At 47.9% G+C, this 26,340-nt stretch overlaps 1 protein-coding gene across 2 annotated transcripts in view; it reads left to right on the forward strand.

The window, feature by feature from the left end:
* The window catches only part of PLXNB1 (plexin B1), a 74,437-nt gene extending 48,097 nt beyond the window's left edge, over nt 1–26,340 (forward strand). For both annotated transcript variants that reach the window (XM_057390295.1, XM_057390296.1), the window contains exons 9-38: nt 183–291; nt 390–498; nt 968–1,834; nt 1,956–2,081; nt 3,169–3,291; nt 4,258–4,351; nt 4,593–4,759; nt 5,772–5,923; nt 7,781–7,886; nt 9,286–9,422; nt 10,008–10,184; nt 10,364–10,532; nt 11,598–11,840; nt 13,086–13,262; nt 13,595–13,743; nt 14,123–14,223; nt 14,982–15,199; nt 15,395–15,573; nt 16,061–16,127; nt 16,657–16,803; nt 17,274–17,451; nt 18,290–18,393; nt 19,047–19,131; nt 19,835–20,001; nt 20,320–20,480; nt 20,857–21,004; nt 21,715–21,779; nt 21,865–21,940; nt 22,313–22,387; nt 22,940–26,340. In XM_057390295.1, coding sequence (XP_057246278.1) covers nt 183–291; nt 390–498; nt 968–1,834; nt 1,956–2,081; nt 3,169–3,291; nt 4,258–4,351; nt 4,593–4,759; nt 5,772–5,923; nt 7,781–7,886; nt 9,286–9,422; nt 10,008–10,184; nt 10,364–10,532; nt 11,598–11,840; nt 13,086–13,262; nt 13,595–13,743; nt 14,123–14,223; nt 14,982–15,199; nt 15,395–15,573; nt 16,061–16,127; nt 16,657–16,803; nt 17,274–17,451; nt 18,290–18,393; nt 19,047–19,131; nt 19,835–20,001; nt 20,320–20,480; nt 20,857–21,004; nt 21,715–21,779; nt 21,865–21,940; nt 22,313–22,387; nt 22,940–23,044 — 4,781 coding nt within the window. In that variant the 3' untranslated portion in view covers nt 23,045–26,340. The remainder of the gene's footprint in view (nt 1–182; nt 292–389; nt 499–967; nt 1,835–1,955; nt 2,082–3,168; nt 3,292–4,257; nt 4,352–4,592; nt 4,760–5,771; nt 5,924–7,780; nt 7,887–9,285; nt 9,423–10,007; nt 10,185–10,363; nt 10,533–11,597; nt 11,841–13,085; nt 13,263–13,594; nt 13,744–14,122; nt 14,224–14,981; nt 15,200–15,394; nt 15,574–16,060; nt 16,128–16,656; nt 16,804–17,273; nt 17,452–18,289; nt 18,394–19,046; nt 19,132–19,834; nt 20,002–20,319; nt 20,481–20,856; nt 21,005–21,714; nt 21,780–21,864; nt 21,941–22,312; nt 22,388–22,939) is intronic.

Raw genomic sequence — 26,340 nt, forward strand, 5'->3', positions numbered from 1 at the left:
ACAAACTTGTCCAACCTGTTTTAAGTGTCCAYAGGATAATCCAGTGATTGAGGTTCTAAAAGCATGGAAGGGAATCTGTCTCAGTGTTTGACAGTGTCTATCTTAAAGCATGCTGTGTCTCCTAACAGTATGGCAAACTTGTAGGGGCTCCATTTCTAAGAAATTTTTATTTTCATTTTCAGATCATGTCACCATAAAGCTCGTAGTGCGTTTCCATGACATCTTCATTGCTTCTGTGGACTTCTCTTTCTATGACTGTGCTGCAGTGGCCCTGCTGTGGAAATCGGCACCGTGAGCACCTGCTTTTTCTTTTCTGTAGTTTTAGAGACGCTGGCTCTCCCTTTCTGCTTCGTCCTGTCTTAGCAGCTGCTTTTCTGTCCTTCTTCCAGGTGCCAGAAGTGTGTGAGCAGTCTCTGGGGATGTAACTGGTGCATCCAGCAGCACCTCTGCACTCACAAAGCAGCCTGTGAGGAAGGAACCATTATCTACAATGAAAGGGTGCGTCTCCTGCTCAGTCCTAGTCCTGTGTGCTCTAACAGCCTCAGTRAGTCAGATCTGTTCTCAGGTAAAATAGCAGCTGTCAGTCATGTCAAGCAAAGAGGGGAACTGTTGGAGCAGGAGCTCCCCTTGGAGCAACACAATGCTCTGCATCCCTGATGCTACAGGTTTCTGGGGAAGTGCCATCAGATAAAGCAGACCACCCTTGTTCTGGGCTGTGCAGCCAATGTTGTCGTAGTGAGGGACAAGAGCAAGTTGGTGGGAAGGTGGAAGAGGTGCCCAGTTTGYGGCTGCCACAGGTGGCCTTGCATTTTTGCCAAAAGATGGCACAAGGTGTAGCTCTCATTAAAAGCCAAAGGGTGAAGCGGCCTCTTGTCTATGGGAAGTGATAGGAAGTGTTTTTCTGCTTGGGTTTTATTCTGCTTCACTTCTTTCCCTCTTCTCACTCCACCGTGTTGTTTTTCTCTAGGCCCAGATCCCAGCCTCAAGTGTGTATCCCTCTTCAGCTGCTCCCCTCACTAAGTCCTCTACCACAGTCCCCACCATGACCACCAAGCCTGTCACCACCCCTGTGCATGTGGGCCCGAGCACCGTGCCCCACACGGAGCCCATCCACGTCACGCCCTCCGCAGCCTTGCAGATGACAACAGAGCCTGTACAGACCCTCAGCTACACCTCCCTGACCCTCTCCACCGAAGCTGCCTCTCTCCAGGCTGCCACAGAATCCCCACTGCCACCGCCAGCAGATAAACCTGCTGTCACTGTGCCAGAGACAACATCTCCTGCTACATCTGTCCTCTTCAGCCCATCTAAAAACATGGAGCACGCAGCCTTGCCCACGGAAGGGCCAGCCACAGCCCAGGAGCCCCGGCACACGGACCCTGCCACCACCCTCGGGGGGAGCCCTCTGCTGCACACGTCTGCAGTGGCAGCAGTAACCCCTTCCCCTCATGTCACCAGTTTCAAGTGGCCTCCAAGTCCTGTTCCTACCACGGAGGCACTGACATCTGCCATCCCATCTCCCCAGACCCCCAGCCAGGTGCCGGGGRGCCCTGTTGCCTCTGATGGCTCTCCTGGGTTGCCAGGAACTGAACTCTCTGTTTCAGAGCTCCCAACATCAGCTGCCCCGCAGTGGCTGCTGGAGGAAGGCACAGAGCTCCAGGACACAGAGGACTGGATGGATTTGCTGCAGGCTGAGAATGACACATCCCTTTTCTCTGCTTCTACACTTCTGTCGGGTGATGGCGATTCTTCAGAGAGGGATGTCCCTGACTTCCCCAGAATCCTTCACCCTGACCTCGATTATCAGTACGATGCCCCTGAGTTTTGGGAGGAGGTGAGTTACTGAGCTTTGGGATTCACAGTCTGAGGCTGTAAGTCWTAGAAGTTTTCTTACAGTTTGCCAGTCTAGTATTTCAGCACACAGGAGAGATTGTGTCCTGTGGGGTTTTTTTCAGAGTGAAGAGCCTAGCTGGGGTCCAGATGCATGTCCCTGTGTGCAGGGAATCCAAGGATCTTCGCTGTTTCCAGTCAATGTGGCGAGGAAGATAACYCTGCTGGGAAAGAACTTCCACCTCTATCAGGTAGTCAGCTCAGTGCCATCACCACCTGCATTAGTGCAGGGCACTGTTTGGGCATCCTGGCCACTGGACTGCTAAAAATATATGTAAGATACAGTTGTGACTCTAGCTGGGTTTCTCCTGGAGGAATAAYTTACGTCTGTGCATAAAGAATTCCATAGCTGTATTTATTGGTGTGTAGGAGTCACCCAGAGAAAGGGAAAGTACARGTATGAACCAACCTGCTGGGGAAGATCTGCATGTATTTGGATTAAACTGCACCTGTGCTGCACTGCAGATGGTAGTTCTTGGAATAACTTTCTGCTGAATCCATCCTGTTTGTTTGTGTCTCCATAAACTAAAGACAAGTCATCTTTTCCCTTTCCTTTCTGGCATGCTCAGGTTAATGTGGCTATTCCTGCCATACCTGAAACTTGTGTAGTGGGGAAAGCCACTCTTGCCAGCTGTTTCTTGGGTGTGTCTCTGATAAAAATTCTCTTTGCTTCTCAAGCCAGAAGATGATTTAGTAACCTTTTACAAAAAAACAACTCGGAACATGCAGCCCACAGTCTAATTGTTACTTTATACATTAAAYCTGACATACTGCACTGCTCAGAGGAGCAGAGCTGGTTCCAGAGAGATGCATATCTAGCTTTTTTACAGGAAGTATTTAAGCAATTCAGGAAAGAGACAGGGAGAAGAAATACACGTTTAGTGTTTTTTACATGCTCTGCCCTAATCCGTGTACTCTATTCTTCATCTTCAAGCTAGCATTTCACAGGGATGTATAGACATAACTTCACAGTCCCACTGTTTGTTTGTTTGTTTGTTTGTTTTAAATTTCTTCTTTGCTAAGTTCTCCCCACAGTGACACACATGCTCCCTTCTAGGTGTTCTGTTTTGTGTTGGTTTGCCTTTCATACATGGAGACAGTCACAATACGGAGAGCCATTGAATGTAGCACAGAGTTGGCATAATGAGGGGAATGAGAGGAGCAAACTGCTGTCTTGGTGGCTTAGTGAAAGGTGCTGAATTAGAGAGGCAGGAGGATACTTGTGTAGCCAGGAGCTCTGTGTCACTGAGAAATTGTGCCATGTGTCTCCTCCTGCAGGACCAGCAGTGGGACTACGAGTGTGTCCTGGATTTGGAGGGGAGGACAGTGGTGATGGAAGCTTATGTRGAAGGAGAAGAAACAAACAAGTCACTCTGTTATATCACCTGCCAGATGAACCAGGTGAGTACTGGGATTACTGTGCCATTTCACAGTTCACACAGGTGCTGGTTTTGCTCAGCAAAAGAGTAGGATGGAAGGCAAGTTCTGGGTAAAAAAAGCATATTTTGCTAAAGTATTTGTGGAATATTTAGTACTGTGGGGTCCTCAGCTGTAGTGCTGCTGCCTGCCAGTACTGGTACCCTCAGCCTCAGGAAGATTGTGCAGTCTGAGCCACATRACCTGTTGCTGCATTGGCTATAGCAGGGCATGGTGCTGTCTCTGAACTGGCTAGCACAGTGTCAGCTTTAGCTTGAGGCACTGTTTGTCATTCTCTGCCTCATGACTTCTGTGATGGTTGCTCTTTCATGAGAAGAAAAACACTGTTAGTACTGGTTTTGTTCTTGATGATAGAAGCAAGCCTGTGGTTTGTAAGATTAACAGGGAAAATTAAAACAGACATGTACACTTCTGGATGATGTGTGAATTTTACTTAAGGCAAGATTTGCATGTAGAGATGTTATTTTTAGTTCACAAACTCATATAGTTGAGAGAAGAACAACACAGACTCTTGTGCACATGAGCCCTGCAGATCAATTGTGATCCTACATCTTCAGCTCTACTGAAATTACATAAATGSCAGCTTGAGCAGCTTTCTGAGCAGGTGGCTTGTAGATGGGAATTGGACACTTAGGAATGCAGTTAGGAAGTTAGACGAGTATTGTTGTGAGCACAMACTTGGTTTTCAGAGCTCATCTTAGTGAACCAAAACCTGCAAACTCTTTCTAGAGCAGAATTGTAACTGTGTGAACAAGAGAGGACAAGCTTGTGCTGCCACTGCCCCAGCTAACACTGCCTTGTCTGCATGCATGGAAGCTCATGTAGACTATGCACCATGCACTATGCAGGATGGATGCTGATGCTTCTTGCCTGTTCAGCTGGTTTGGTTTTGCATCTGTTAAGTCCTCTTGATGATCTTTGTCTTTGCAGTACAGTTACACAGCACCTCAGCTCGAATTCAACGCCGTGGTGTTTGTACAGAGGCGACGACACCTTCGAGTGGACAGTGCTGCAGATCTTCATGGTAGGAGGGCAACACCTTCCCAGCAAAAACATGGCAGATGAGGTGGAAAGGAATTGAGAAATCCTTAAATGAACCTTTTCGTACCTGTGGTAGTCCCATCACAGGAAAACTAAGGAAATCAGAGCTTCACTTGCGGCTTGTCATGGGGGCAGGAGGAGGAGTGGGGTCTGTAAACAATGCCAGGTTGTGCTATRCCATATGGGGATGTTTGCAGATGCCTCTGAACGTTTCTCCTTTGCAGTGACTTTTTACAACTGCTCTGTGGGACACACTGATTGTAGCCGCTGCCAAACAGCTGACTCAAAGTACAACTGTGTGTGGTGTGGAGGTGACAACCCCAGCTGTATCTTCAGGGGCTCTTGCAAGGAAGAAATTGAAGACCTGTGTCCAGCACCTCTCATTCACTCTGTGAGTAATTTGGTCACTGGTGTACTGTGCCCGGGGCAAGAAGGGCTCCATTCTGCAGTGGAAATCAAAGGGCTGTGAACTCAGAGTACAAACAATGCAGCTCGATAATTTATTGGTTTTCTGAAGAGGAAGTTCAATTGTGGACCCTCAGTATTGTGATGATTCTAGACTGTTGTGCTGGGCTTTCAGTTGCTGATAAAGAACAGTGGGGAACAATTCATTTGTATCTGGCACATCAGAATCATTCAGGAGCTGGGAAAGGGTCCACTGGATGGATCCTCCAACTGTCTCGARCCAGACCCTGAAACAGGTTGGCCCAACTAAGCCTGGGGCAAAGGAAGGCAAAACCTAACCATAACAGCACAGCAATGATGGGAGAGGCATGACAGGTTACCGGAATTAATTAATTAATTTTGTCTGTTTATTTTAAATGTTTCTTGCTAACTGCCACATGACAAGTGTCTGTAGCCATGTGTCCCTTTTGCTGTCAGCTTGTCCTCCCTCCAGTGGCACACAACATCCATGTGCTGCATCTTGTCTTAGTTTACCTTGGATGCTGCTCAGGGACAGAGCTTGACGTTTGTGCAGCATGCAATTCATTGTTGTCCTGATGCTGAGGGGGGAATGGTGCTTGCTGCTTCAATACCARTAACATGTATTGGCTTGTGCATTCCCACTCCTCAGCAGAGATGCCCTGTGGAGTGGTCAGCATGTTGATGGGAAGGCAAAGCAGGGCAGTCTTTGCCTTCTAAGTGGATTGTCATCTCTGGGTGGGAACTGCTGGCAACAGCGAGGTACGGGAACAAAGGCTCCAATGGTGTTCTTTATGGCCTTTCTTCAATGAGGCTGAGACCTGGGACTAGTCCAAGCCAGTAAAAGGAGTCAATAGCAGYGACCCGAGCAGGCAGAGTTTGCACCGGGGCATTTGAAGGGCCCTGTGCTGTAGATCAGTCACCAGACTGCAGAGGTCTGAGATACTGTGACATTTACACGTGCGCGGATGTCTTTGCAGGTGTATCCCCTGTCTGGACCAGTGGAAGGTGGCACTAGAATCACCATCACTGGCTCAAACCTCGGGCAGAAACATCAAGACATTGCAGAAACTGTCACTGTTGCAGGAATTCCTTGTGCCGTAGATGCTCAAGAGTATGAGATCTCTAGCAGGTAGAGTATCTGTGAAACCTCCTCCCAGAGGCAGGCGCTGGCTTTTCCCTTGGCTGCTGACYCAGCCTGAGATGTCTTTGCCTTTGCTGTAGCAGGTGTGGAGCCCTGCCCATTCCCCAGGGACTGCCCTGAGTAAGGTCACTGTGTGATAGCTGCCCAGACAGTGACCCTAGAGAGATAAGGTTGTGTACGAGGCGACAGCCGAACAGTGATGCCATCATCCAGCTAGGCTGCCSAGGCAGAGCCCACAGCCAGCTCAGGGACCTGGAGGCTGAGAACCCTGCAGTTTCATGGGTGTCTCTCTCAGCCACAGCATGATTTCGATAAAGCAAAGGACATGGCTTGTGCAAGTGTTGCTGATAGGGAAATATCCTGACCATGTTAACAGAGGGGGAGGATGGAAGCGTGTGCTTGGAGACACACCTTCAGACTGCCAGTCTTCACTTGCTAGCGAGACTTCCTTCACAGGAACAAACTCAAACAGAAGACCCTCAACTAGGGAGAGATGAGGGAGTCCTGGTGGGCCCAAAGCCACTCTTTTAGTGGCCAGGCGTGCCTGGCAGGCCACACGATGCTTGTAAAAGTAATGGCAAGGAGGAGGATGAGAAGTAGAAAGACCTGTCCTGCTGAATCCAGCTCGTGTCAGTGATAGAGAATTGTGCAGCTGGTGTGTCTGGCCAGGCCAGAACAAGCTAACAAAGCAATAGTTAGATGTTAARAGGTATGAATGGGGGATAGCTGGGAAACAAGGAAACAGGGATATTTGTGTAGCTGGCCTGTGGCAGGGCAGGTAGGTGGGAGCTTTGGACAAGGGAGGGAGAGGAGCCAAACAACCAGGAGGAGAAGAGGAGAGCAATTGTGAGTAACCTCTTATCAGAGCTATCACAAACGTGTTTTTCCATTCCATGGTAGCAGTAGTTGTAGCACCCTTCCCTCTGGGAGCCAGGTAAGATCCTGCTGGGAATGGCTTGTGTGTTGAGCAGTGTTGTCCTGTCTGTGCAATTTGTTTGTCTGGATCCATTTGCTTTCTGTTTTCATCCTAGAATGAGAGCAYAATCTTTCTAGGGTTAGCACTGTCTGTGTTCTGTGTCTGTAAATCACCTGGCATCACAGGGTCTTGGCTTGGACTGCACTGCCTGAGTTCAAATTCCTGAGCCTCTTTAGCTGAGGGGATATAGCTGWGAACCTGGAACCCACTCCTGAGCAAAGCCCAGACAAAATTAATCTCCTGTTATGCAGGAAGGCTGAGAAGTCTCCTGCAGAGTAGCTTTTCTGTTAGCAAATCAGTGCTGTAACATGGGATCCCTTGCTGCTCTGTTCTAAGAGCAATTTCACTTTTCACCTTATCGGCATCTCCCATATCAAATTATGTCTGGAAGAAGGGCTGGGAAAAATGATTGGTGCAGAYCAAGGCATCTGGCTGGTTGCAAAGGCCACTGGCTGAAGACCAGTGACAGCTAAACCCATGGTCTTGAGTCTTCTCCTGCATCAGACATAGCACTAATGTGTGGATTGACCACTGCTGACCTGAGGTCCCTCCAATGTGACTGATTTTGATCAGCTCTGGACAACAGAAGAGTTCTTGGACTGTTTGTGCATCTGTGACACAGTGGGYGTCATCCTGTTTGTCCCGGAAAGAATAATCTTAGGATGGGCCTGTTTGGAACTGGTCCCTGCTTTTTTTTCTGCTGCATCTAACCCAGCTTTTAGAAGCGTTTCTCCATGTTTGGTTGTATATTCTGAGCATTAGTCTGGAAGAAGGCAGCTGTGGTTCCTAGATGTTTTTAGGACATGCTGCAATGGATGCAGCTCCCCTGCTCTCCCCGGGTGTGACTCTGTTCTTGGATTGTCCCTTAGCATCGTGTGTGTCACTGGTGGAAGCTGGACAGAGAGGTTTGGACATATCGTGGTGGAAGTGCCTGGAGGAGGCCGTGGAGTTTCTGGGCATGTTTTCACCTATCAGGTAACAGAACTTGAATATCTCCYGTTTTCCCAGTATCTGCTACATGGCTGTTTATTGCATGAACTTACAGAACTGTGCCAGGCACTTGCTGCTGGTATTTKTAWCTGATTTTTCARTGTGGTRTGGKGGGATTTTTTTGTTTTGTTTTGTTCCTCCCTCACCCCTCTTTAGAGAGAACAGCTGTACTGGGTAATACTAAAGGTCCTGTACTCCAGGGATTTTATTTCTTTTTTGACAATAATAACTGCTAAATTCTTAAAGATATCCTGTATTTTTCCTCTATGTTTCCAATTTGAAGATTTTTTTAATTGATGGCTTAGCATCTTAGTAAGATTTCTGGCTTTCCTTTTGTTAATATGCAAATTGCTGTTTGAACATGCTTTTAGCTTCTGACCTTCAGCAGCTGGTGGCAGTAAGTCCAAAATTCCTGTGCACTGTGTGAAGAAATGTTTCCTATCATTTTTAAGCATGTTCCTAATAACTTCTTGATGTCTTAAACCCAGCAACTATGAAATAATATCTAAGTAATTTTTAAATACAATTTCTCCTTTTTCTGACTTTCTGTGCAATTTACAAGTTATATATCTAGATGCATGTCTCCCTCTCCCATGGAAAGGGAAAGAGATCCTGGAAAGCCTTATGCTCTTCCATTTTTGGCTCTATAGAACCATTTTATACACTAGACTGTGCTTGTTGCTCTYCTCCTTGTTATCACCAGGATACTATTTAGAGACTAACAACTGTGTACATGTTGTTTGCTTTTTTCCCTGTAGTCTCCCTCTTCCTTCACACTTCCTGGATCTTGCTTTTTGTTTGTCAGCAGTGACTTATCACTGCCTAGTTTMTCTAAATTTTGCTGCAGCTCCTCAGTGGTACTAAGTTTTTGTTGTTAATCTGAATAATTTATCAAATTTCATTTCCCTTTTCCAGGTCACCTACAAKTACATTTAACAGCACAGGTCTCAACACAAATTCTTAGGGCTCCCTGCTGGTAATCTCCTCATCTGCTGGGCAAACAGACCATTTATTTGCTACCTTGTTTTTCCTAACCTGAGTTATCAATCCAATTACTGATCTGAACAATCCCTTTGAACTGTTAATCCTAGGGTTTGTGTGTGAGGCTCACAGGTCTGCTGTTTGCAGCACCCACCTGCCTTTGGCAGTCTGTGGAAAGGTCCTGGATTCCTGGCTCCTGCTGCTRTGATTGATCCCTCCTCTGCTCTGTAAGGTAGCTGCTGGAGCATAGCTGAGGCCTGCCTGTGATTTGGATTTGTAGCTTCTATTTTCAGAGCACAAGAGGTCACTGAACATATTCCGTTTTCTTTCCTTGTCTTTTGAGATTCTTGTCACTCACTTCCCTTTTCTTTTTTCTCTTTTTTTCTTTAACTCCCTCTTCTAGAACCCAGAGCTGAAATCCATTGTTCCAACTCAAGGCCCCAAAGCAGGAGGAACCTGTCTTACCCTTCTGGGCTCGAAGCTGCTGACTGGGCATCCTAATGAGATCAGTGTGCTGCTTGGAGACCTMCCTTGTCAAATGTAAGATCAGAACCTGCCAATGTACTGGCTGTGCACTGCCCCGAGTCCTTCCAGAGCCTCCCAGGGTSTGACACTGCCTGGAGCAGCTGGAGCTCTGCTCTCCTCTGTGTTCCAGGGGATCCTCCCCTTGAGGGTCATGGCAGCAATCTCAACCATCTTAGATTCCTGCCCTCCTCCCCTGGATGTGAGCAGTGCTGCACACCTCTGTCCTCCTTGTCCCTTTGCAGGACTGTAACCCATCCTAACACTCTGCTTTTGCTGATGTGAGCTGCACTTGGTTCCTGCAGCCTCATCCTAATCAAGAGCTGCTTGTTCTCTGCGCCCTGGGACGTACACCTGCCTTGGTAGCATGTGCCCCGTCTCTTCAATCTGGACAGTGACTGTGCCTGCTTTTTGTCCATGTGCTGCTCCTGACAACTGCCCAGCAATCACTGCTTGCCCAGATAAGGAACAAGAGCTTTCAGCATGAGACTTAGGAAAATAGCAGAAGAGGCTTGCAGACTCTCTGCAAAGGAAAAGGCACAGTACTATAAAATCTRTCTCTGCAGTGACTGTTAATCCCTTGTTCTGTCTTGTCTCCCCAAGCCTCTCTGAGATGACGGAGGATCAGCTGGCATGCCAGACAAGTCCCAGCAATGTGTCTACAGAACTCCCAGTCACCATCAAATATGGGGACCAAGAGCGGAGATTGGAAGGATCCCTCTTCAGATATACTCTGGATCCCAATGTCACTTTTGCAGAGCCACCTAAAAGCTTCCTCAGGTAGAAAGAATGAGTGTCCCTTCCCYGGGGCTGTGTGCTGGGGTTGTGGTACCAATGGCATTTCTCTGAGTGGCACTTTGGGGTAAAGCCAGGCTTGTAAGAGCTGGCATAAACAGAAGGGKGGGAACATGGGCAAATAAAGCTAATGAATAATCAGATTAGCTACTTTTAYCTTTCAGTGGAGGGAGAGTGCTCAGAGTTCATGGGTACAACTTGGATGTTGTACAGAAACCCAAGATCCGAGTTACAGTTTCTCCATCTGAACGCCGGCGCCGAGGAGCGGGGCGATGGCGCAGGATCATCCCGGACTCTGAGTGTCCTGAGGATTCTCTGTGCAGCATCCAGCAGGTAGCACAGTGCTCAGTGGGGATGTGGGTGCACAAGGGTGAATGTTCCACCTCTGCAGAGGTGGACTTTCTGTCCCAAGGGCTTTTTTCCTCCCACTTCTTGCTGTTATCTGCTTGGAATGTACCAACAGTCTTGGCCCATGGAGATGTTCTCTCCCAGACTGAGAGGTTAAGTGCTTTCCATGGGCTGGGTCTATCTCTGCCTAGGATGTKCAGGACTGTGATGTGGGACAGAAATAGCAAGGCAGCAGTGTGGAGATAAAGGAATCTACMTCTGAGCCAGAGAGCTTGTGTGGTTCTGCATGTCTGTGCTTCAGATTCTTCCTTTTGCATCGTTCAGTCCATCCCTATAGTCCCCGGGATCTCTTTGACTCTGAGATACAAGTCTAGGCAGTAAAATTACCAGTGCCATGACCATTTTCTGCTCTCCTGCTGCCAGTCTGCTGAGATGGGTCATTACAGAGGTACTGATGTGGTCACCAAGGTCGCAAAGCAGAATTTGCAGAGGTAGAGAGTGGTTTGGCAGCTCAAGTACAAGAAGGATTTGCATTATTAGTGCACATGATCAAGGGCTTCCTGTGCATAAATGTGCTCCTGATGCACATACATCAATAACAGCTGGTTTTATCAATGTTTTTAGCAAAGATTTGTGGCTGTAGGACTTTCAGCAAATGTAAAAAACATATCCAACCAGGCACGGAAACMCTTTCACAGAAGCATTCAGACTGGGAAAACAGCCTTGCATTGAAGGTGTTTGGTCCTATTCTCTCAGAGCAGGGAAATCTGAAGTTGGTCTCTCTCCAGAATTTGCTGCCAGGGGAATGTCAGAGCTGATTYCCACTGCTGAGACCTTCCAACAAAACTGTGCTATGAAAGCTTTCCTTTAGAGGAACACGGGGAATTCCACAGATCTTGGATTTTTCCCCTCTACAGTTAAGCAGAGTTCTTCTGGCATTTCTCCAGAGGAGAAGAATGCAGACTGGCCCCAGATTGCTCAGGATGGGGAGCTGCAGGAGAAGCATTGGTGTTCCACTACTGACACTTTTGTTTTGCCTTTTCCATTTAGTTTGAAGAACCATGTCTTGTTAACTCCTCCTACCTGATCCTGTGCAAAACTCCAGCCATTAACCTGCTCTTGAGGACTGTCCGTATCAAACTGGAATTTATTCTGGATAATCTGAGCTTTGATTTCAACTCACTGCATCCCATGCCCTTCTCTTATGAAGTCAATCCCATCCTAAAACCATTGAATGCTGAAGATCCTGCCAAACCATATCGTCACAAGCCAGGAAGCGTCATTTCTGTGGAGGTAAAACAAAAACCAGCTGGAATTCATTTTCCTTGTYTGAAGTTGTAAGTTGGTGTCATGCAATAGCCAAGGTTTTTAAAGCATTTACCAGGTTACAACCTTGCCACAGCACATCTGCTTTGCTCTGTGAGAAATGGTACATAAGAGCAGGGAAAAGAGTGCATCAAAAAAGCCTTTTGAGTCCATAAATCACTGTTAGGGGCTTCATAGGGCTTGTGAAAATTTCTGTGGTTTGGTTTTTGTTTTTTTTTAATCCTAATAATATATTTGTATATGAGATATTAGTACTAAATTTTCCCTCAGCTGCTGGCTCTTGCATAACTATTTCAGTTACCTCTAGAAGTGACTTAGGAGTAAAAGAATCCTGCCAGTATGGCAGACCTGTTACTAAGTRAAGGCAGGAAAATCACTCATTGAAGATGATACAGAAGAGCACAGTGGCTGGTATTTTTACTGTACATGCAAGAAGAAAAGTCTCTGAGGTATTTCTTTTGTATGGAAAGGTACTTTTCAGTCCAGTACTCCTAAAGAAAGTAAAGAAAGAACCTGCAGTTGCAGGTGTAGATTCTCCCCATGCTCTCTTTTTGCATATGAGTAAAAAAAACTGTGAGGATGTAAGAGCCTAGAAATGTCTAGACCATTGCCATTGGGGTTGAATGCATCTTGGAGAAGTAGGGCAATTTGAGAAGACTAGAAGAGAACTTTAAAAGACAGGGAGGTTGATCTGCCAGCYTGTCGGGATACCCTGACAGAGCTCCGGGCTTAGAAAGCATTAAAGCATAAAAATGTAATTAACATCAGTCAGCATGGTTTTATTAAGAAAAGTCTTAATCCCCCAAAATTAAAGCAGGTAAGAGAAATAGCACAGATACGTTACACCTATGAAAGGCATTGATGGACTCACCTGAGTGGGCAGGTTGACTGACATGAGACTAACTTTTTAAATATAYCGAGTGAAGAGCTGAGCTTAGCTGTGCTGTGGCTGAAGAGCCTTAAGAGAGCAGGCTATTTATAACTGTATTTATGCAGCGTGCTACAGGTCCTAAAGCTAAATCTAAATCATATGCAACTGAATTTTTTAGCTTACAAAATTAACTCCTGCAGCCAATTCAGATGTGAGCCTAATCAGAGAAGAAAAAAGGCTGCTTTCATCCCATGGTATTGGTCTCCTCCATCTTCTCTGAAGCCATGGTAATACATATTTGTTTTTTCCCTGATCTCATGTGCTGTCCAAATCCATTTCAGGGGGAAAATCTAGATCTGGCTATTTCCAAGGATGAAGTTATGGCTATGATTGGGGAAGGAATCTGTGTGGTGAAGACACTGACAAGGAATCACCTGTACTGCGAGCCCCCCTCGGAGCAGCCGGCTCCGCGGCACCGCACCAAGCGGGAGGGCACGGATCTGCTCCCRGAGTTCACGGTAGGGAATCGGCAGCACTGCCAGAAATCCTCTCATTTCTCGAAACACAAACAAGAAGTGGGAGTGGGATGTGAAGTGAGGAAAGGTAGAAGCCCTGCTGAGAGACAGGGAGGGTAACAGGGGTGGCAGGGAACTGCTCTTTTTCTCAACTCTGCTTTTAAAGGCTAAAGTTTCGTGAAATTAAAGAGCATAGCTGGGTTAATTGTATTATGGGACAGCTCTGCTGGAGAGCTGTGTGGCCCCTGTGCCCATTCTGGAAAACCTCTGTGGCTCTGTATTTCGTTCCTGCACAGAGGAATGGAATCATTGTGGCAAATGCTTTCTTCTTACAGGTACAGATGGGAAACCTGAACTTCCTCCTGGGCCGAGTGCAGTACGACACGGAAAGCCAGCTCACCTTCCCACTGGAGGCACAGATTGGTCTGGGTGTTGGTGCATCCTTTGTGGCACTGATTGTCCTGGTCATTGTCTTCATTTACAGGTAAGCTAAATATACAAACACATATACAGAAAGCTCTGGTGTTCTGGGAGGCCTTTAAGTTCCTCACAGCATTTTTTTTCAGTGGATGTGACCAAGTGTGTGCATCTTGAGCTGAAACAAGGGCAYAGTTTTCTTTATTCTGTGCCAAATTCTGAGTTCCTGGTGATGTTGGCTGCTCATCACAGCCTGCACTGTAGCTYGTTCAGAACCCAAGAGACACATCTAGTTTGTGGAACCCTGTTTGGTTTCCTGCAAAGATGATGCTCTGTAGAAATGGCCTCAGCACCAACTGCCCTGGAGTCTTTGGCAGCAACACAACCGTTGGCAAGGCYAGTCCCTGGGCTAGTGCCACCAGGAACAATTCTGCTTCTTATTGCAGGAGGAAGAGCAAACAGGCTCTGAGAGATTACAAGAAAGTTCAAATCCAGCTGGAAAATCTGGAAACAAGTGTTCGGGACAGATGCAAAAAGGAATTCACAGGTCAGTCACWGAGCTCATGGGTTCCTGCAGCTTCAGGGAAGCTTGGAGAATCACCCCCAGCTCTACCTCTCTTCTCATTCCTGTGTCCTTGTCTGCATAGCTCAGAGCAGGCAATAATTTATCCTGTGCCAGTGTACGGAAACATAGAGCCAAATTATTCCTTTTTCAGTTAATTCAGAGCAGTGATTTATACAGACCTCTCTCATTCTCCACTTCATCCTCCAGACTCAGATGAAGAGCTAGTCAAGACAGCACACTTGGAGGGATCTTAAAGACAGCTCTAGGACARCCCAGTCTTTGTGTAGGGCAAGTTGAATTGCAGCCCATGCTCTGGGCTTGTAAACATTGTACTTCTTTACACCTGTGGGAGAGCTGGGGCTCTGAAACTGTACAGGTGACTGGGACTGCTATCCCCAGCTAATGTGTGAAGGAGTGAGGAGCAGGAGGTCTCTGATACTCTATCTTTGCTGTAGGGAATGTCTGTAGCACAGATGTGTGCTGAACAGCGGTTTCCTCTTTATAAAACTGGAAACCAGCTCATGATTGGAACTTTCTTCATCCTGTTTCCCCTGCTGCCTAGTCTAGTTTTAAATGTTCTGGCAATGAGACCCCATATGCCTCTTCCTGACAGKAAACATCCTTCCTCTTTCTCAGTCCCGTCCTGCTGGCCCTGGTTCCTGCACTCACCTCATGCTCTRCACCATCAGTTGAGATCATGTCAGTTGTGTCATCCTCATGGGCATTTTCCTTTCCCTCAGACCTGATGACTGAGATGATGGACCTCACAAGTGACCTCGTGGGCACAGGGATCCCATTCCTGGACTACAAGTCCTATGCAGAACGCATTTTCTTCCCGGGCCACCGTGAGTCACCGCTGCAAAGGGACCTTGACATCCCTGAGTGCCGGCGGCAAACAGTGGAACAGGGCTTGGTCCAGCTCTCCAACCTGCTCAACAGCAAGCTCTTCCTCACCAAGGTAATGTCCCTCTCCCTGCTGGCAGCTCTGTTGTGGGGCCAGAGCCATGGCACTGGCAGCAGGGAGTGGGCAGGTTCATTCCTTAGCAGCTCACGAGCTCTTCCTGCTGTTCCAGCTCAGGCTCTTCCAGGAGCTARCAGCTGTAACTGCCTTGTTTTCAGCATTCACACAGTGCCTTATCTCTCTCCCCACCAGTTCATCCACACTCTGGAGATMCAGCGCACTTTCTCTCCGAGAGACCGGGCCTATGTGGCATCACTGCTMACAGTGTCACTGCATGGGAAGCTGGAGTACTTCACTGACATCCTCAAAACGCTCCTGAACGACCTTGTGGAACAGTATGTGGCCAAGAACCCCAAGCTGATGCTGCGGAGGTGAGTGAGCCAGCCATGGTCCCACTGGCAGCTACCAGAGGGGACGGAGCCTTTCTGCCCAGCTGGCAAACTCTGAAAGACTCTGCCACATCTTGTAATCCAAGTTTGCTGTTTAGAAGCCCCTGGTTGTGTCATCTATGGAAGCTAAACTGYGGCATCTCCCATATTTAGGTCCCCAATAGCCTCCTATCTGGTCCATCCTTCTGATCTGAACAAATTTCCCTGGTTTGAGACCTACCAGAGGCTTTCCACTGTTCCCTGCTTCTTGTCTCTTCACTTCTKTAATTTGGTGCCTCCTTCAGGCTGACAAGTGCTTCCAATAAGTGGTGTCAAAAGTATTAACCCTGCTGGTCTTGAAAGGCTTTTTTTTTTTTCTCTCCCTTCATTCTGTATCATGGTTTAGTGTGTTCCTCTCTCAAGGGCAGTGACTAAATCTACTTCCTGTTCCACACCACAATCCTGTGACCAACCTGATGCTCTCTTTCAGGACAGAAACAGTGGTGGAGAAGCTGTTAACCAACTGGATGTCCATCTGCCTGTATGCGTTCGTGAGGGTGAGCTCTTTGTCCTGTTGTGGCACAGAGGGACTAAAAGGGCAGACAGGAACAGCTTTGCTTTGTGCCTCRCTCATAGCTGAAGTAGTGCCAGGGTTACCCTGTATTTCAGGGTGAGGAATGAGAGCTGGGCTGCCCACTGGGAACAGGGATGCTTAAATCAGCATTAATACCACTCGTTGTTTCCAGGATGTGTCACCAGGTCATGGAGGGCTCCCTGTAGCTCCTTTATCTTGAAACACACTGGCCACAGGCTGGTCTGTGCATGGGAGGATAGGTGCTGGTCTAATTTCTTTTCTGGAGGGCTGGCAAGGGCAAGGAGTCTGTCAGATTAGTGACACGGAGGCAGAGCAATGTCTTGGTCATGTGCATCTCTGGTGGCTGGACAGTGCAYTTGTCCTGTGCATGGAGCAGGAGCTGTTGGCACAGGCTCTGCCTGCTCCTCAGTGCTGCTTGATATCCATGTTTCCCAGCCTGGGGCTTTGCTAGGAGGAGCAAGCTGAATTTCTCTCCTTCCTTTCCATGCCAGGATTCTGTTGGGGAGCCCCTTTACATGCTGTTTCGAGGAATCAAGCACCAGGTGGACAAAGGRCCAGTTGACTGGGTGACAGGGAAAGCCAAATATACCCTGAATGACAACCGCCTTCTGAGAGAGGACCTGGAGTACCGCACTCTGGTAAGCACCAAATCTGCTGTCCTCTCTGGTACCACAGGGCTGAATGTCTCTGCTCTCATTACCAAGGCAGAAGTGCAGCATCCTGACACTGTCTCCTGGGAGCCAGGTTTGTTCCAGCAGCACAAGTCCATAGATGATGGAGAGCTCTGCTAAATCAGGCACTTTTGCCCGAGGCTGATAGGAGCCTTCACCACTCATCTGGTGTACGTGCTGTGCTGTGTCTAGAAATAAGGRGATGACGTTGCTGATGGCACACGGAAACTCCTCCCCAATGCTGTTGAACTTGCTTCCAGCTCTTGACACATGGCTAAGAACACAAGACTGAGGTGTTTAACATCTGTGATGTTTTCTTTTCTGCATCTCCCAGTGAAAGGACTAGCTGTTAACTTACTTGAATGCCAGCCATCAAAGGTGTAAATGTGTCAGATGTAATCTTATCAGCTGAGTAGCWGTGACCTTTTCTTTCCCAGACCTTAAATGCTTTGACACAAGCAGGAGTTGGTGCGGGAGGGGCAGAAGACTCACAAGGGATTTCTGCAAAAGTGCTGGACTGTGACACCATAACGCAGGTGAAGGAGAAAATCCTGGATCAGATCTACAAAGGGACACCATACTGTCAYCGACCAGACCCAGACACCCTGGACCTCGGTGAGCAGACCCCTTTGGTGATCAAACTCAGTGAGGAAGTGAAGGATTGGTGGTTTGCTGTCTGTGCTCAGCACCCTGGCATGTGTGATGTTCRTCATTCTCTGCTGAGTATGCAGAATCACTGACCAAGGGTCTCATACTCTGGCTGCACACAACAGGGAAGAGGCTGTAACAGAAAGAKGCAGGGGTGGGAAAGAAGCAGTTGGGCTCAGTCCCTTTCATCTCATGGTGTTCTTTGCCAGACTCAGACAACAGCAATGGCTTGGGCAAGAGGATACAGAAAACAAGTACAGAAAATGTGTAGTAGGGGAGGGGGATTTGAGTGCAGTGCAAAGGTGCTGTGGGCATAGACTGACTCTTTGGGAAGTGAAGTCAATGGCAGCCTCTCACTAATGTATGTCAGGGAGGATTTTGCCCATGGTGGTTAATGAATGGTGGAATTTACATTGGGAGAGAAAACACTCAGTTTTCCACCTTCTTAATTCTCTGGCTGTTGATGAATARTGCTGACACTTAGAGATGAGAAGGTACTGAGGAAATTGTACCTGGTTAGGACTATGGGTGGTTTGAAAAGTCACAACCTGACAGAATTTGTAGGAACATGACAGGAGGAACTTGGGAGACCATAAGGCCACTTGTCCCTCAGRTGCTCAGAGCAGTCTGTCCTGTGACTGGAGGACTCAGCATCATACAGGCACTTGCTCAGGTTATGTTGTCTGTGAAATAGCACAGGTAAAGGTTGACAGGGACCAGAGAGTAATGAGGTCAACCAGGGTGAAGCCGATGATACCTCAAATTAACAGTTAATCCCTTCATTTTCTGTATTTCAATGCTGTAGAGTGGAGATCAGGGCTGGCAGGTCATCTGATACTGTCTGATGAGGATGTGACATCTGTTGTTCAAGGAACTTGGAAACGTCTGAACACTCTTCAGCATTACAAGGTCAGAACTCAGTCTGYCATTGCCTTGTCTCTCCTCTCATCCTTCTACACACTGTCATGCTCCGTYTGTGGCTCTGGTTCCTGGTGGAACTGTCAAAAGGCTGGACCTTTCTCTCAGCAGCACATTCTAATACGTCAGACCTCAGTCTGGCTGCAGTCTGACCTCAGCAAGCACAGCCCTGTCCTTATCCCATACCTGAGACGTGTAAGACTTGGAAGGGCAGACTCAGGTTCATATTGCAGTGAAGGTGATGTGCTGGATCTGTTCCTGTTCCAGGCTAGATCAGTTAGCAGGAGATGACGCACTGGGCTGCAAAGCCCCTTTTAAGAATGGAAAGGGGATTTTTTTAATTACCTTGCACCAGTGTGTCATATCTTGCACCAATATGTCAGTACCTTGCTGCAACATRTTCTAGATTTGAATGACCTCAGTCTCTGAGTATTATCTTCATTGTACTTTGTACAKCAGTTCTTTAATTGGTACAGGCAAGATTTTCTCACCCTCAGGAAAGGCAGTGATTGTGCCCAAAAATCTCTGTTTCTGTCCCTGTTTCTAGTGATGGTACAACCTGCTTTGCTCTACAAGCACTTGCCTATTGTGCTGATGAGAAACATGCCATTTGTTTTGAATGTTGTTGTTTTGCTTGTGTGCAGGTGCCTGATGGAGCAACAGTAGCACTGGTCCCACGCCTGACGAAGCACATCCATAGGGAGAATCAGGACTACATCCCAGGAGAAAGTGAGTTTGATCTCTTGTTCTCATAAGATGGCTTTAGGGCACTTGCCAGTTACTGGGACAARTCTCTTGCCACAGCCCCAGCTTTATGCTGTTATAGAAGGCTTTGGACCCTCATAGGATTGTCAGGAAATGTGAGAGCTTGGTCAGGTGAAGTCAGAGAAAAGCAAGACTGTGAGAGGAAAGTTGGGCTGGGTGTGAAAACGCAGAACAAGCACAGTTRTCTGACTCTCTAGGGCTGAGTGCCATTTGAAACTTGCAGAAATCTTAATAACCTCAGGTGTTAAGCATGGCCTGAGAGGGATGATGGGATGCCAGGCAATTTCCTTACTGCCTGACTGAGTGAACAGCTCCATGGATACTTCTGTGGCATGAGGGACAATAGCCACAGGCTGCAGTTTAAGAGATTCAAATCATGTATGGAAAAAAATTTCTTCAGCAAAAGGGTGGTGCAACCCTGAAACAGACCACTGGGGCGGTGGGAGATCTCTGAGTGGGGAAGTTTCCAAGACCTTGAAAGTTTTGGGTGGACAAAGGCAACCTGCTGTACTGCTGGCAATKTTGTACTGTACAGAAGGTTGGATAAAGGCCTCCAGAGATTCCATCCCATTTGTATTTCTGTTATACTGGGAAATCCTTGGGGCTCAACTGGCCAAAGTCTACTGTGGGAGAGCTGACACTCATCTGTAAACAATGCTTGATTTAGAAACACCGATGCTGGAAGATGCAGATGAAGGTGGGATCAAACTTTGGCACCTGGTAAAACCAACAGAAGAGCCAGAGCTTCCCAAGCATCGGCGTGGGAGCTTAAGAGATCGGGAACGGGCCAAGGCAATCCCAGAGATCTATCTGACACGTCTGCTGTCAATGAAGGTGAGAAGAAGCACAGACTGTGTTGTGYTTGGGATCTTGCCTTCCTTCATGTCCCCTGGCAGATTGCAGGGGTGTGTGTGTGAAGATGAAGCTGTTTACCTGCAGTGGCTTTGAGTATGTTTGAGTCTCTGCATTTTTCTTTGTTCATGACCTTCTCTCTGGCCTCTGTTTCCCAAATCACAGGGCCAGCCCTCTTCCTTTGCTGCTGCTCCTTTTAGTGGAGGTGAAGAGCAGAAGAGGGTGACCTGTCATCTGTGAGGCCTAGGCTCTCTRCTCTCCTCTGCCTGGGCTGACTCTGTCCTGCTTGATTTTCCACAGGGCACTCTGCAGAAGTTTGTGGATGACTTGTTCCAGGTGATCCTCAGTACCAACCGCCCTGTCCCTCTGGCAGTCAAATATTTCTTTGACCTGTTGGATGAACAGGCCCTGCACTATGGGATTGCAGACCCTGAGACCATCCATATCTGGAAGACAAACAGGTAGGKTGCTCCTGAGCATCCTGGAGGAGGCACTGCTGACTTCCTTAGAGCTTGCAAAGTGACAGCCAGCTCTGCCTACTGAGGAGGAGCAAAATGCAAGTGCAAGGCAGCAGAGCATGGGGTGAAGAGCTGGTTTTGCTGGGAGGGCAAAGCAGAGAGGTGCAGTAATACGTAGAATATCTTCTGGTGCTGTAGCTGCTACTTTTGCTGATGGCCTGTTGCAGCCACAGCACCAGAAGATATTCTACATGTTACTGCACCTCTCTGCTTTGCCCTCCCAGCAAAAGCAGAGAGGTGCAGTAACATGTAGAATATCTTCTGGTGCTGTAGCTGCTACTTTTGCTGATGGCCTGTTGCACCTCTGTCCTCTCTGCAGCCTCCCTCTGCGCTTCTGGATCAACATCATCAAGAACCCCCAGTTTGTTTTTGATGTGCAGACATCGGATAACGTGGAYGCTGTGCTGCTGGTCATTGCCCAGACCTTCATGGACTCCTGTACAATAGCTGACCAYAAGTTAGGGCGGGTGAGTACAGAGGGAAAAAGGAGTGTGCTTGGCACAGAGACTTGAGCAGTGCTGCCACAGGAAGGCAATAATGGTTACACAGCACCATTGGGACAGCAGGCCAGGCTCACCTTTGCTTCCACATGCCACTGGAGAGTAATGGCAACTCCTGGACACAGAGAAGAGAGGAGCTGGTTTTGTTTAGCAACAAGAARTTGTTGAGGAGTGCTCTTTATTTACAGCTTGCAGCTACCTGGGGGATAGAGCTAAACTCTAGTTGGCTGTGGCAGACAGTGGGAGTCACAGGATGCAGCTTGGGACGTTCAGGTTGGCCATTAGAAAAGCTTTCCACCACCACTACTCATCCTGTGCTGAGGGTGGAACAGTCTTGCACAGGTCACCAGAAGTGGGATGGGTGGATCTGGGGAGCATATCAGGAACTGGCTGTGCAAAGTTGTAGTGGGTATGATCTCATACTGGTGATCACCCAGCTCCAAGGGAAGGTTAGACTAGGGATCCCAGGGGTCCCTTCATCGACACATCTCAGGATACTTCAGRTGGCATTACTAGACAAGAGCCTGCTATTTGAAGTGCCTCTCCATGCAGAGGACAAAACTTTCCTGATCCTGAATAAATGACAGAAAATAGCAGTGATGGTGTTACCTGCTGAGGTTAGTTCACAGCACGATGAAAGAGCTTTTCATAACCAATTCTGGTTTTGGATGTTCAAGGACTCTCCAATCAATAAGCTGCTCTATGCCCGGGACATTCCTCGCTACAAGCAGATGGTGGAAAGGTGAGTGATGGATGTGAGGAGTTGTAGTTTCAGCAGTGAGGAGGAGGAGGGACCATACACTAATTGCCTGTGTATCCCTGTGCAGGTACTACGCGGACATTCGTCAGACCATCTCTGCCAGTGACCAGGAGATGAACTCTGCCCTGGCTGAGCTATCACGGGTAAATAAAAGTATTTCAGAAGTCACCTGGCCCCTCACCTGTGTGTCCAGGAGAGAGTTATTAATGCACAGATGAGATATTCCAACTGAGTGTGCAGTTCTGCTTAGACACGGACTGTGCCCAGTGGCTCAGTCTGGATCTGCTCCTGCAGGGAGGGTGAGGGTCTGCTCAGCCAGCCCTGAGGAGATGAGAGTAGTGAAGGATTCTGGGCAAAGAGTACATGTGATTTTTCCTTTGCTAGGAACTGCTAGTGAGTTCTCCTTCCTGTTGCTTTGTGTAACACATTTCCTAATGAGCTGAGAGGACACGGAATCTGACAGAACAACTGTTATGTGTCTCACGGTTTTGTCTAATTTCCTCTCTTATAAACAGAATTACTCAGGTGACCTCAATTCCCTGGTGGCTCTACATGAACTGTACAAATACATCAATAAGTACTATGACCAGGTGAGTGTGTGTTTCCAGCAGGTATGAATATGCATTTCTCCTATCACCCAAACAAAAAACACCAACAAAAATTAACAATTAAGAGCAGACAGACTATTCTAATACTGTGTATTGTTTCATTGGCATGCATAACTCGTGTAATGAGTTTGCTTYGTTCTTATCAAAGAGTGAAGGAGGAAATCAGCAAAAAGGGCTTACTTCTAACTTGGAGGCTGTTGGGATTTCATGTACACTTCTTCTTTACCCCAATATACTCAACTTAAAAAAGAAATTCGGTTAGTTCAGATTCATTTGGTTAGTTCAGAATAATTTATTAAAGATTAAATCTTCTAGTGAGAAGTTGAGCATTCTTTTTGCCATATGATGTCTGTAAGTTACTACAATGAATCTAGAATACTTAATTTATGGCTAATTTGAGATTAATTGCTACATACCTACCCTAGACTAGACCATGCTGAATTCCAGGTTGAGGTTCTCCATGGTATCTGGAGTTGAGCTGGTTGGGTGTCATGTGCTGGAGAAAGGCTGCCAGTGAGCTCTGTCTTGTTKCAGATCATCACTGCCTTGGAAGAAGACCCGACAGCACAGAAGATGCAGCTTGGATATAGACTGCAACAGATTGCAGCAGCTGTGGAGAATAAAGTCACAGATTTGTGACAGGCACAGACAGACTGCTCTCCCCTGGCTGAAGGGGACAGTGCTCATCCTAGCTGATAAACAGGGTGTCCTGCTGCCATTGGAACCAGACTCTCCGAGGAACCTGCGGGTGACATGAGCAAGGGGATGGCCAAGGCAGTACAAAGTACAAGCGTCCTTGCATCTCAGAGAATATTTTTTTACAGGTTTTTTTCTTTTTAAAAGCAAAATGAAACAAACAAACAAAAAGGACGAACTTTGTTTTTTTTCCCTGGCAGACTGCTGAGGGGCCACACAGGTCCTTCCTACAGATGTTATGTGAATGTGCCAAGTTTCCAAATCACGTTGTTAAAGAGCCAGGTGACAACACTGAGCACTGTGTCTGTGGAGTCCCTCAACCTTGCACGGATGCCCTTGCCAGTGCTGGGACACTTCCTGCTGCAGCCACTCACTTCCTTGGCAATCAGGAAGCTTTGCCTGGTTTGAGCACTGGGCTAACCTCTGTCCTCAGCTAGCAAGCACTCCTGAGAAACTCCTTGCAGCAACGTTGGATGTAGAGAGTGTCTGATGGTGGAAGTCTCTTGCTCCCCCAGTGCTCTGGTCTCTGGCAGCTCGTGCATGGCACCTGTTTGGCTGGAATGTGCTCACCAGCATGGGTGCTTGCCCAGGGGCCCACTGTAAATGGACAGCACCCCCTCACCCTTTCCCTCAGGACAAATTCGGTATGTGAGARCCGCTGCCTGGCTCACCTCGGTCTCCACTGACCCAGCTCGGATCTGTCTTCCCAGTTCCTTGTGGTCAGAGGTTGCCCTGCTCTTTGGAAAAGCACAACAAATGCCTTGTGCCACTTCCCCTTCCTCCAGTGTCCAGCTGTTCTGCTGCTCTGAACTGGACTTGTAAATACCCTCAGAAAGTTAATGTATTTAAATGCTAAAGGAGAATGTTTAACTTTGTGGCTTTGAGACAAAGCTTTTCTTGGAGAAGTATCTCTGTGCACTTCTACTGACAAGTGTCTGTCAGCACTGGAGCAGTTTTCTCCACTGCTTTGTCTGCAGGGATAACTCGTAGGTGTCTCCGTTGTCGTACCAGCAGCTCGCCTTTCCCCATGGCTCAGTCCCAGGCTCTCTGTGTGCTCTTYTCTTAGGCTTGCCCTACACCTAACCCTCAGCTCCACTGCTCAGACTCTCCTGTTGTGGCACATAGAAGGGTTATTTGGTGAGCTGTGAACTCGAAGGAGCTGTGAAGCACAACCACGATGTTCCCAAGGAGGGTCGAGTGTCCTGCAAACAGGAATGATTTGTGTGTTGAGGAGGGGCTGGAGCAGGCACAAGCACAGTTAGCTGGCAGCTCCTCACTGCTCCCTCCTTAGTTCCTCCACTTTGTGAACAGTCCTCTGCCCTTCTAGGATCCAATTCCTATTTACAAGGGTGCCCTACCCTTCCCCCTTGCTGCTAATTCCACACTGATGTCCTGTGTGCCTGGGCAGGTAGACAGGTCTGACTCCTCTGTCACTACTCTAAGGTGGWTGTGAGGGGCCAGGAGCTAGCAGAGCTAGAGCAGGGCAGGATCATGTCTCTGCCTCTCTTTACATTGCATATAGCAGTAATTCCAGGCCTGCTCCATCAGCCCTGTGGCTTTGTGTGAGTGCTGTGCAGTTGCAAAATTGTTCTTGGAGCAATGAACCAACAGGCTAAACTGGCCTCTCTTCCTACAAAGCCAGCTGTCCTGTGACCCTCTCTCAGCAGTATTCCCAGGTACATGGTGTGCCCAGAGCATGAGMAACATCCCTGTGCCACCTTCTGCTCCTACCCTGCTGTTTGGAGCAGCAGGGTGACTGGCTGGCTTCTGCCAGCCAAAAATGGGGCTGCAGAGTTTGCCTCTTTCCCCAGGTGAGGACCAGCTAGGGTCTCACTMCTGCCTGACTACCCACTTCCACAAAACTTATGGGAACTTAGCATCTCTGAAACCTCTGTCTTGACTAAATCTGATTAAATTGGTTCCCCCAAAAAGCTGGGTGGAGGAAAGGATTGCTGAATGGGAAAAAGCCAATAACAGTGCATATGAGTAAAGCCCATCCCTTTAGGGACTGCAGGAGGAGATTTCTGGTTTGAGGCAGGTGCAGGTGTAGTGGTGGAGTAGCGTTGTCCGCTTGTGTGTTGGTGGATGGACTTTCTGCCCTAGGAAACAAGGCCTATTTTGTGGCCTCTCCARCTTGCTGACTGTCTGCCAGAAGCCGCAGGCTCTCTACTGGATTTCTGGCTCTGCAGACTGGCAATGTCTGCCCCTGTTTTTGCAGAATTATCTCTGCACTTTCCCAGAACAGGGTGGCTTGAGGCTTAATTCTCATTCCACCTCCCACTGGTATCCACATCCTCCTTGCTTCTCAGCAGTTTTTCAGGATGTTGGAAATGATCTGCTTTCTCCGAGTGTATCTGTGAAAGTTTGCTTTTATTAGAGCAATAATCAAGACATAAAGATAGAGCTAAACATTATGTGATTGACATATTTACCATCTTCATCTTGTCCTTGCGTGGCTGGACAGGACACACCACCTGGTGCAGGTGCTGTAAGGGTGGAAAGCTGGTGGTGCCCATCTCCTCCCATCGTCTGTCCTTGGTGTTCTAGATACCGGCATCCTCCTCCCTGTGGACACGCACTGAAGGCCCTCGCTGGATCAACTTGGGTGTTTAGGCATGGCCCCTCTTCTCTCCGTCCATGCCCCTCTCCTGTGGCGAAATCCGTTACTACAACAGGGTTCTGTTGCATTTAAATTTGCACAAAACAGGTTTTATTACGAAATTCCCTATTGCAGGGAAAACTTATTTATTTATTCCTCGCGATCCTTCCGASTTTTTTCCAGTCTCTGCCTGATTCCACGACCAGCTGGACATTCCTCCTCGAGGACGGAGAATCCTGTCTGGATGTTCCTGTTTGCTTACAGGCAGCAAGTTCTGTGGGCACCAGCAGAGAGAGCCCTGCCACCGCGGCCGGTGCCCTCCTGCGGGACACGGGCACAGCGAGGGGGTGGCGCTGCTCCAGTGGGACTCCCAGGATGGTGGCRTTCCCGAGTGGCAGGCACCCAGCTTTATGTAGTGCTGCGGTCAGAGGGAGGGATTTGCTTCTGCCGTGGTCTGGGTGAAAGGCTGAGAACTGATCAGTATTAAGATAAATCTCCGTTAGTGTGTTTGAATGTCTCTCCCGTTGGCACGAGGAAGCACAGCTGGCGCCCGCGTGATGTAGATGTGAGAGCTCTTGCTTCGATCTGTCTGGTGGCAAATTCAGGCTGTACCTGAAGGCTTTTTTTTTTTTTTTTTTTT

The sequence above is a fragment of the Malurus melanocephalus genome, unplaced genomic scaffold, assembly GCF_030028575.1.
Source record: "Malurus melanocephalus ecotype Western Australia unplaced genomic scaffold, MMel_1.1 scaffold_24, whole genome shotgun sequence".
NCBI classification, from domain to species: Eukaryota; Metazoa; Chordata; class Aves; order Passeriformes; family Maluridae; genus Malurus; species Malurus melanocephalus.